Source organism: Solanum pennellii, chromosome 5 (assembly GCF_001406875.1).
Source record: "Solanum pennellii chromosome 5, SPENNV200".
Taxonomy (NCBI): Eukaryota; Viridiplantae; Streptophyta; class Magnoliopsida; order Solanales; family Solanaceae; genus Solanum; species Solanum pennellii.
Genome location: NC_028641.1, coordinates 73,561,475 through 73,573,562, shown reverse-complemented (window position 1 = coordinate 73,573,562; position 12,088 = coordinate 73,561,475). Strand labels below are relative to the sequence as shown.

The 12,088-nt window shown below is 29.5% G+C and overlaps 1 protein-coding gene across 1 annotated transcript; it reads left to right on the top strand.

The window, feature by feature from the left end:
* Positions 1-3,136: 3,136 nt before the first annotated feature.
* Positions 3,137-7,388, top strand: LOC107018636 (esterase CG5412-like). Its single transcript, XM_015219169.2, has 5 exons — positions 3,137-3,472; positions 4,102-4,200; positions 4,780-4,966; positions 5,937-6,038; positions 7,084-7,388. Exons 1-5 carry the CDS (start codon positions 3,251-3,253, stop codon positions 7,167-7,169), a joined length of 696 nt encoding a protein of 231 aa, XP_015074655.1. The 5' UTR covers positions 3,137-3,250; the 3' UTR covers positions 7,170-7,388.
* The last annotated feature ends 4,700 nt before the right edge of the window (positions 7,389-12,088 follow it).

Genomic DNA, 12,088 nt, shown 5'->3' with positions numbered 1-12,088 from the left:
AAAAGAAATGAGAAAGGTGAAGTCATGAGATATAAGGCCCGACTCGTTGCTCAAGGTTTTTCTCAAAGACCTGGCATTGATTATATGGAGACATATTCTCCAGTGGTAGATGCAATCACCTTCAGATATCTCATAAATCTGGCAGTTCATGAAAAACTTGAAATGCGTCTAATGGACGTTGTCACAGCCTATCTATATGGCTCATTGGACCACAATATTTTCATGAAAATTCCTGAAGCATTCAAAGTGCCTGAAGCATACAAAGATTCAAGAGAAACTTGTTCAATAAAGCTTCAGAAATCTCTGTATGGATTGAAACAATCAGGAAGGATGTGGTACAATCGTCAGAGTGAATATTTTTTAAAGAAAGGGTACAAAATGACCCGATTTGTCCCTGCATTTTCATTAAACGGTCGGGGTCTGAATTTGTAATAATAGCTGTGTATATTGATGATTTGAACATCATTGGCACTCGTAAAGAGCTGTTAGAAGCTGTTGAGTGTCAGAAAAAAGAATTTGAAATGAAAGATCTCGGCAAGATAAAATTTTGTCTTGGTCTACAGATTGAGAATTTGTCAAATGGAATACTTGTTCATCAATCAACGTATACAGAAAATATACTAAAAGCGTTTTTACATGGATAACTCACATCCATTGAGTACTCCAATGGTGGTAAGATCGCTTGACATCAATACAGATCCATTTCGACCTCAAGAGAATGATAAAGAGCTTCTTGGTGATGAAACTCCTTATCTTAGTGCGATCGGGGCACTAATGTACCTTGCTAACAATACTCGACCAGATATCTGTTTTGCAGTAAGTCTACTGGCAAGATTCAGTTCCTCCCCAACAAAAAGACATTGGAATGGTGTTAAACACATACTTCGATATCTTCGAGGGACCATGGACATGGGTTTATTCTATTTCAATGAATCCAAATCAGAACTGATTGGTTACGCAGATACAGGGTATTTATCAGATCCGCATAAAGCTCGATCACAAACAGGCTATTTGTTTACATGTGGAAACACGGCAATATCTTGGCGATCAATGAAGCAAACGTTGGTAGCCACTTCTTCAAATCATGCAGAAATAATAGCCATCCATGAAGCAAGTCGAGAGTGCGTCTGGTTGGATCAATGACCCATCATATTCAGAAAATGTGTGGTTTTTCTTTGAAAAATAATATACCAACCACAATGTACGAAGATAATGCTGCATGTATAGCTCAATTGAAAGGAGGATACATCAAAGGAGACCGAACAAAGCATATCTCACCAAAGTTCTTTTTCACGCATGATCTTCAACAAAATGGTGAGATAGAAGTTCAACAAATTCGTTCAAGTGATAATCTTGCTGATTTATTCACTAAGGCATTGCCAACATCAACGTTTGAGAAGTTGAGATACAAGATTGGAATGCGCCGTCTCCGAGATATCAAGTAAAGTTTTCATCAGGGGGAGCGAAATACGCGTTGTACTCTTTTCCTTAACTATGGTTTTGTTCCAAGTTGGGTTTTCCTGGTAAGGTTTTTAACGAGGTAACATTCAAAGCGTATTATGAGATGTGTGTACTCTTTTTCCTTCACTACGCTTTTTCCCACTGGTTTTTCCTAGTAAGATTTTAACGAGGCACATAATCTATGGATATCCAAGGGGGAGTGTTGTAAATCCATTGTATATGTGGATGATCCATTAGAGTTATCCAACAATTAATTGGATTCATGTATTAGTGTTTTCAATGTGATAAGATTTCAAGGTGATATGAACTTTGATGATAACTATGTATAATTCCAAGGTGACCTTTGACTATGATATCTCAACGCTATAAATAGAAATATCATTCACCATTGTATGACACACTTGAATAAGAAAATTTTCTCCTCTATCTTATACTTCTTGTCTTTTTCTTCTTATATTCTGAGCTTTCTTCAAAACACATACAAACCTTTTTTCTTTTTAAATAAAGTTAATATTTATTATTTTCTAAATTCTAAAAGTTAATGCAACCAAAAGATTTATGTTGGGTAAGTTATAACAACATTTTCGTTCATCTTTTCTCGTCTTTTCTAGTATTTTATTTTAATTTTACATCGTACATATAAAAAATCTGATTCATTGAAATAGTTTTGGATAAAGTTTAAGTTGTTTACTTGTCACATAAAATTATTTATTTATTTATTATTATTATATAAAATTCATTTAATCTCTAAAATTCATCACACACAATTCTTCTTTAAAAAAAAAGTTATTAAAAAAAGTTAACCTAAGAATCATTCAACTTCAGATTTACCAAACAAAAGTCACTCTCTTATTTCTTTGTCGATAAAATGGTCAAATAGTCTCCTAACTCATTGTCGAATTTTTAACTTCGTGCATTTTAAACTTTAAGGGAGTTCTATCGAATTCTATCACCTCCATAAATTGTTTTAAATTATTAATAAATTCAAAGTCCCCTTCACATTTAATTCGTAGAGCTACTAAATGACCACAATTATGTGGTTCAAAAATTGCCACAAATATTTAAAAAGACCATACAAATCTTTTTTCTTTTAAATGAAGTTAACTTTTAGTACTTTTTAAATTCTAAAAGTAAATCTGTGAATGCAACCAAAAGTTTTATGTTGGATAATTTATAACATCTTCGTTCATTTTTTTCTCGTCTTTTCTAATATTTTATTTTATTTTTTCATCATACATATCCAAAATTTAATTATTTGAGATATTTTTTAATAAAGTTTAAGTTGTTTACTTATCACATAAAGTTATTTATTTACCTTTTTTATATTATTATTATTATTATTACTATATAAAATTCATATAATTTATAAAATTTATGACACACAAATTAAAAAATTTTTTTTATTAAAAGACAAGAAAAATTGATAAATCTTGATATATCTTTCTCAATATTATTTGTAATATTATTATGGACTGTATTACACATTTTGTGATGATAAAAGAAAAATATAGTTCTCTCTAATTTTTAATTCTTTATTTTTGGTTGAAAGTAGAAGTTAGATACTTTATTACAATTTGTAAAGTAAGGCCTAGCTTCACTTGTTTGTACAAGTCCTTATTGATACTTTTATATTTAATAAAAGACCGCTAGAATTCTCAGAAGTATATATATATATATATATCCATCAAACAACATTTGTATGTGCAACAACTTCCCTCAAGGATAACTTGCATAAAGACAAAATAGAGAGCAAATTACTCTTGTCTTGTTTTCTTCTTTAATTTTACATATGGAAAAATACCAATATGAGAAGAAGCCAAGAGTTTTGTGCCTCCATGGCCATGCAACTAGTGCTAATATATTGAAGAAAGAATTGGAACTTGGTTGGCCACAATATTTACTTGATAAGCTAGATTTGGTGTTCTTGGATGCACCTTTTTTACTTCAAGATAAAGTGGATGTTCATGACATTTTTTATCCACCCTACTATGAATGGTTCCAATCTACTGAGGTTCTTCTCCTTTATTGCTATTTTCCATTTTCTTTTGGACGGAACTTTTTTTTTTTAAAAGCAAATTTATCAGTAGACAGTATCTAGCAGTCTTTTATTAAAGGACAAGCAAGGGGGCTAGATCTTACCTTACTAATCTTAATGAAGTATCTAACTTCTCTGCTGCTTATGAAGAAAATAAGAGTTAGAGAGAACTAAGTATTTTCTGATTATCACTGAATTTGTACTTTTGGACGGAAATTGTGGTCAATTAAGCAGGTTTTATCTTGAAATATTTCCCTTATAAATGAAAGCTAAAACTTGTGTCTGATGAGCAACAAGGACATAAGTTCTAGTTTTCTTCTTCTTTTATAATCAATTGAGTAAGTTCATTGTTTTGAAATATGTTCCTTATAAGCAAAATTAATTTACAAATAATATAAATGTAACTGTGTCAAAAAATATACTAAATATGAACAAATATGCACTTAACTATTTTACATCATAAATTTGATTGAGGTGAAACAATATATGTATTTAAATTAATATAATTTAAATATTAAATCATGTATAATAAGTATCATAAATCAAATTAAATATATATTTTAGATGACACACTTTGATTCAAGTGTCATAACATTATATTGTAGGACTTCAAGGAAATTTACAATTTTGAAGAATGTATTCAATATGTTGAAGCTAATATGGAGAAGTATGGACCATTTGATGGTGTTTTAGGTTTTAGTCAGGTAAGTATTATTATTAATTTCCTTATTGTATTCGAATTATTAATTTAATTCTAAAACTATATAACCTTAAAACACATTTTATAATTGACTAAATAAACTTAGATATATCTGTAACATAGCATAGCAAGTGATCTCCATCTTAAGAGCTGAGTCTTTTACTCAATTTATATGACACTTTTTATGTTTTGAGAGTCAAACACACTGCAAATTTGTGCATGAAATCTTCAATTTTTTTGAAATGAAATTTATATACTTGTAAACAACGTAAAAAGTACTATGAATCACAATAATTGATAATTCAAAATGTTTAAAAGATCTATGAAAAATTTATGGTCAAAGATAGACTTTTTTATCTCTTAAAATTCGAAATGCGAACATAAAATGGGACAGAGGGAGTAACATTTAAGTACAATTGAACAAGTAAAAAAGTATTTTTAAGACTGTCAATTGTTTGAGAATGAAACTAATAGTTTGTGGTATTATTTTCAATTCTTCTCTTATTTTTGTATATAATTATATAAGCCAATCTGAAATTTTATCATATATATATATTTTTATGTGATTTTAATATTTGTTTAGGGAGCAGTTATAGCTGCATCAATGCCTGGAATGCAAAGGGATAGAGTGGCTCTAACCAAAGTCCCAAAAATTAAATTTGTGATGTTAATAGCAGGGGGCAAATTTGGAGGAATTGAATTGGGATGTCCCAAGCTTGCTTCTAATGCATTTGCATATCCAATTGAGTGTCCATCTTTGCACTTCATAGGTACTCTTTTGGGCCACTAAAAAATTACATCTTAATATTTTTAATTAGTCTATTTAAAAAAGAATTTTATTTATTCATTACATTATTATCATTTTTGTGTTTGAAATTGTGCTAACATTATTAGAATCTACTCTGACATTCTTTTCTTCGATCAGTATTCTTCAATTATAATTTAAAATGAGAAAATAGTCAAATATTTTTCTAACCTATTATCGAATCATCAAATATCTATATTCATGCACTCCCTTGGACTATATATAATTAGAAATATTATGACTTCATCTTAGTTAATTAGTTGTTTGGCTTTATCTTCGCCGTTGATGAAAATGTTATGACTAGTGTTTCTTCTTCATCATGAAAGCGGGTGGGGAAAATTAAAGTAATTACCTTCATTAAAGGAGATATCATTTTGTTTGTAAAGAATAAAAAAAATAAATTATTTAATTATAATACAAATATAATCAAAATACGTATTGCATATTTTTTGGTTCTTATTTTCTTAAAGAGAGTAAAATGCGCTCTCAGTATTAGGTGTTTATATTAAGTCAACATATGTATGTCATGTGTTTAAATTTATAATTTATTTTATTTTATTAAATCACATAATAATATATTTTGCATTGGCTTGGTGTAAACACCTGGTGCGGGTAATTTTTTTCCGAGCAATTAAGGTATATTACCTCCCGAAGAATTCATTCTTTTGTAATTTTATGCATCTTTTTTCTTTATGTGCCATTTAAATATCTCTCACACATCTTAACTGCGTAGAGTCACAGAGCATGTCACGTAAATCAAAAGAAGTACAAATTTATAAAAAAGAAAATTTGGGGATAATAAAACCTTAATTCAGTTAAAATGTGTCACTAAAATTTTGATTAGAATTACTTGTGTCTTATCCCTATTAAAAAAACTTAATTTTGATAAACATTTAAGTAGTCAATTTATTTCTATTTTTTATGTGTTTGTATAGGTGAAAAGGATCCTCATCTACTAAATGAAGAAGAACTTGCGGGGTGCTTCGTGAATCCTGTTGTGATTCATTATCCAGAGGGCCACAAAGTACCAAACTTAGGTAATAATTTAATTATAGTTAAATATATATTTTTAGAAGTAATTATTAATGACGAATTGAAAATTATATTTTATGTATTACTGTTAAATTTTATAATAACATTGAATTTAATAATAGTTAACTAATGTCTATAAAAAATTTAATTGTTATATTTTTGACATAATACATAATATATAAGTGTGCCTTTTTAACTTCTTCCACCTCTATTTAAATTTGATATAATACATAAATGTGTCTTTTAACTTCAACTCATTTTATATTTATGCCTTTCAACTTTGGTTCTTCACAAGTAAACATTCAAACTTGTATAAAGTTGAATAAGTAGACACACGAGTCCTACGTGACATAAACCACGCACTACAAGAAAAACAACTTTTAGCGGCATTAAATATTGACATTAATAAAGAGTGTTGAAGTCTTTACCGGCATTATTTAAGTGTTATTAGAACGAATGTCGCTAAAGGCTTTATGGACATATACAAAGAGTGTCAATTGCCGCTAAAAATATATATTTAGCGGCAATTAAAAATTAATTGCCGCTAATGATCATTTTTGTTATAGTGACGTAGGACACTACGTAGGATGCAAATTGTCATGTAGGATGTCAAATAGGATGTGTGTGTCTATTTGTACAAGGTTGAGTGTCTACTTGTGGACACCCAAAGTTGAAGGGCATAAATTTAAAATGAGATCAAGTTAAAGGGCATAATTATGTGTTATGCCTAAATTTCAACTTGACACATCTATTAAAAAATAATTATTGATTTAGTAAGTTCAATATTTTACCTCAATCAAATTAATAGGGTCCCAAAAATATTTACTTATTACATTTTTTACAGATATTAACTCAATGTATAATATATTGAGGGTATAATAACAAAAATAACATTGTCCTTTCTTGATTTGTCAGAAATTAAATTAAAAAATATTTGACAAGTAAATAAAGACAGAAGAAGTAGTCATTCACTATGACATTAATCTTCTTCTTTTCTTTAAGAATTAGTAATTAATTAAATTCTAATAATTTTATGTGTTTATCATTCAGATGCTGAAAGAACAGAAATTGTGATAGAATTCATCAACAAAGTGAAGAAAATTAAGATGCCATTGCAGGGAAACTCAAGATTGTAACAACAAAGCTAGCAAATGTAATTTGTGACTATAATTTAAATTTAAATCCATTTAGATTGAAGACAAAGTAACAAATTTGTCCAATAATCTTGACTTGGCTTTTACACTATTGATGTAATAACTTAAAACAAATTATCTCTGTTGTCAAATTCTAATTTGGTATTATTGTGTTGCATTACTATTTGGTATAGTTATATGAAAATATGAACTATAATTTTAGTACTATGCTTAAATTCATGACTATTTTAAAGGGTCGTTTGGTCATAGATTTCCCAAATAATATTTGGAGAAAATTTAACAAATAGTATTTGTCCATAAATTTTGTTATTATTTGATAAATATTTTTGGCAAATATCCCAAATTTTCAAATATTAGTTTTTTCTAGTATTTTGGTCAAATTTCATTATTGGGGATCTTTTAAAAATTGAAATTTACCCCAAATTTTTATCTTTTACCAAAACACCCTCTATAGTTGTTGCTTACTTTGTATTACATAATTTTTTACGTTAATTCCAAAGTAGTGATGAAATATTTGGTGAATGTTAAATAATAATATGATCATGGGTGAAAATGATGAACAATCGGCTCAAGATAACAAAGTCATGTGTTTCGTCTACTTCGTGATGTATGAAATGATGCTTGTTGCACTTATGTCAAATCACCACATTGCTCTAGTGTCATGGGCACTATTTGTTATTGTTGTAATAAAGATTCAATTAATTTGTATTACAAACTTATGGTTAGTTTTGATATTTTTTAAACTTATGGGTATAAATCATATTTTTTTCTAAAAAAGTGAAATATATTTCTCAAATAGTATGGCCAAACACATGGTGAAATTTCACCTAAATTTTCACCCAAATATTTGCCAAGAATATTTTGAAATCTATGATCAAACGCTAGTTAGTAATTTTTTGGATGTCTTGTCCCACCTCGCTTAAGCAATTTTTTCCCTTGTCCTTCCATGTTAAGGGTGTACCCTATCTTGCTTCGTCTCGCCTTATTGTCATCTCTATTTTTGTTAAAAAGAATATTGGCTAGTATACATTTTCAATACAAGGAGTTTTTGTGGTAAAATTGTAGTTTAATTGATTATAGCAATTTATATGTTATGTTTTTAGTATATAAGTAACTTTAATTTCCATTTAAATATTTGTATATTGTTAATACGTAAAACTTAAATTCATATATTAATGGCTCAACTGCATTTTTACCCCGACAAGTCGTACATAGTTTAAAATTCTTCAATATTTTACTTGTACTATAATAATATAATTTCGATCAGAAAGCAATTATAATCAACACCAACTTTCTCAAACTCACTCATAAAAGCATGCAAGTGGAAAAACAAATATCTCAAAGTCCCCTTCAAATTTAATTTATAGGGCTACTAAATGACCACAATTTTGTGGCTCAAAAATGGCCACAAATATTTAAAAAGATCATACAAACCTTTTTTTTTTAATTTTAAATAAAGTTAATTTCTATTATTTTGACACTTCTAAATGTAAAAATGCAACCAATTCATGTTGGGTAAGTTATAACATCTTTTCTCGTCTTTTCTAGTATTTTATTGTTTTTTTCATCATACATATACAAAATTCAGATGTATCTTACTCGATATATGATAGAAAACCTTAATTTAGTAGTAAGATACGTAAATATCAAATCGATGTAACATTAGTGTGTGATTCACTTAGGTTACTATTTACTAGGGTTGACAAAAATATTAGTCGTAGGTTATTTTTATCTAGGGTCGACAAAAAAGTTAGTTGTAGATTACTATTAACTAGGTATATAAAAAAAATTAGTCGTGTGAGAAAGAATGATCAAATATACTCATGTACTTTATGTGAGTTATCTGATTATATAAATTTAATTTTATTAATTTTTTAAAAAAATAAAAATTATTTTTTTCTATTTGTCAAAAAAGGTATATTTAACTCTAAATCGCAAAATTAAGAGATATATCAATCCTTTTTCCATTTTATAAATTTTGGATTTGATGTTAGTGTACTTATCTTTCTATTCAAATTATAAACTTTTATCTTTTAATTGTCAATTCAAAATTTTATATTATTTATAGAATTCCTATGTGCAACTAGTGCTGATATATTGAAGAAAGAATTGGAACTTGATTGGCCACAATATTAATCATTATGATCAATTGAGTAGGTTCATTATCTTAAAATATATTAAACTTCTGTCTAATAAGCAAAATTAATTTATGTTCACAATTTATGCTTGATGAGTAACAAAAAGTTTGCCTAGCAAAATTGCATAAGCGTAGCCTATTTTTAAAAATAATGTAAATTTTGGTTTAGGCTATGTCAAGATACAAAAGTCCACATAATTTCGGGCTCAATATATATTATTTTATTTATTTTAATTTTATGACTTTTCTGTTAATTGTTTTTATAATATTTTCAAATATGTACTTATAAATAATATGTGACATATTTTGGAAGTTTAATCAATTTTTCATATATATTAAATACACAATTTTAAATTTATATGTTATTTTCCATGTTCTAATTTATACTTATCACATGTGAAATTTCAAGAATTAATCAATTTACAATATTTTAGGACTTCAAGGAAATTTACAATTTTGAAGAATGTATTCAATATGTTGAAGCTAACATGGTGAAGTATGGACCATTTGATGGTGTTTTAGGTTTCAGTCAAGTAAGTATTATTATATATTATTATTAATTTCCTTCTTGTATTCAAAGTAATGATAACATCATGAACTTGATATAAATTATTAATTTTATTTTTTAATTATTGATAGTCTTAAAAATACTTTTTACTTGACTAAATAAACTTAGATACACTCTGATCTGTAATATGAAGTGGTGGAGCAGCATGTAGTTGAAGGATACTGTTGGAAAATTACATTGTATAGCTAGGGTAAGAATATTTTTATGTATATATATTACATATTGACGCTCCTTGATTTCTACATAATTTTACTTCTTTATGTTTTGATATCCCTTAGTCGAAGTTTTGACGGCATTCGTAACATGGCATAACAAATTATCTCAAATTCTTGTAAGAGCATGAGACTCTTAATAAAAAGTTGAGAAAAGTGTTCAAACACCCCTAAAGTTGACGAGAAATAAGGACGTATTTCACTCCTGTAGCATTTAAGTTGAGTTAGTTAAGTAAAGAAGTATTTAAAGATTGTGTAGTTTGAGAATAAAACTAATAATTCGTACTGTTTTAGTACTTCTCGATGTATATAATTATATAAGTCATTCAGAAATTCCATTATGTATTTCTTTATGTGATTTCAATATTTGTTTAGGGAGCAGATGTAGCTGCATCAATTTCTGGAATGCAAAGGGATAGAGTGGCTCTAACCAAAGTCCCAAAAATTAAATTTGTGATGTTAATAGCATTGAAATGGCAAATTTGGAGGAATTGAAATGGGATGTCCCAAGCTTGCTTCTAATGCATTTGCATCTGCAATTGAGTGTCCATCTTTGCACTTCATAGGTACTTTTCGTGGCCATTTTAAAAAAGAGAAAATTACGTGGCTAAGCAAACTTATATTATTTAATTACTAATCATAGATATAGTTTTCTATAATTACCATTCGCGACTAACATTATACATTAATTACGTGTGCTGACTTCGAATTTGTATAATTAGTCATGTTTGTAGATGTATAATTCGCCAGGATATACAAATAGATATGTATAATATACAATTTTTAACCTATATACATATACAATTCACCTCTCTCCCGTTCACTGCCCTCTCTCGCTCGCCTCTCTCCTCCCTCTCTCAATATCGCTCACCTCTCTCCTCCCTCTCCCAATCTCGCTTGCCATTTATAAAATGTATATAAATAATATACAGTTATATACAATTATATACATATACAGTTCACCTCTCTCCAACTTCTGCCCTCTTTCGCTCGCCTTTCTCCTCCCTCTCTCCCAGTATCGTTTTCCTCTCTCCTCTCTCTCCCAGTATCGCTTGCCTCTCTCCTCCTTCTCCCAATCTCTCTTGCCATATATACAAATACATATGTATAATATACAATTATCTAACAAATATACATATACAGTTCACCTTTTTCCCACTCTTTTCCCCCTCTCTCTCTAGGTCTCGCTCGCCTCTCTCCTCCATATAACATATAGCTACAAATTGTAATTATCAAACTATAGTTATGGAGAGTAATTAATTAATTTTAAGTGGTTATATGTGAGTTTCCCTTAAAAAATTACATCTTAATATTTTTAATCTATTTGTTTATGTGACAACCCCCTCGGGATCCACATACTCAGGTATTGTCTCTGCCATGGGCGGCCATTCGCTCTTTTAATCCCCTCTTATTGGCTCGCAGCCTCAAGGGAGAATCGAACCCGTGACCTATGGCTCCTTTACATCCCTCCCAAGGAGATCGCCTCTTACCAATTGATCTGCAGCCTCTGTGGGAAGTATCATCGAAGCATGCCTAGCCAAGGCATGAAATTTACCCTCATACTCTGCAACTGACATACCATTTTGCTGCAAACCCTCAAACTAGGGGTGGTGCACAGAATGGTAGAGGTGGTTCTCATTCAGGTAGAGGTGGTTCTCCTTCTGGTCGAGGTGGTGGTCGTGGAGGTTCACAATCTGATGGAGGTCGTTCTCACTGTTATGCTTTTCCAGGTAGGCTAGAGGCTGAAGCCTCAGATGCTGTTATCACAGGTATTATTCCGGTTTGTCATCGACCAGCTACTGTATTATTTGATCCAGGCTCTACTTATTCTTATGTGTCCACATATTTTGCTCCTAGTCTGGATATATTGTGTGAGTCTCTTGATTTGCCGATACGTGTTTCTACTCCTGTCGGGGATTCTGTAGTTGTAGATCAAGTGTATCGTTTATGTACTGTTACTTTGATGGGGTATGACACTCATGCA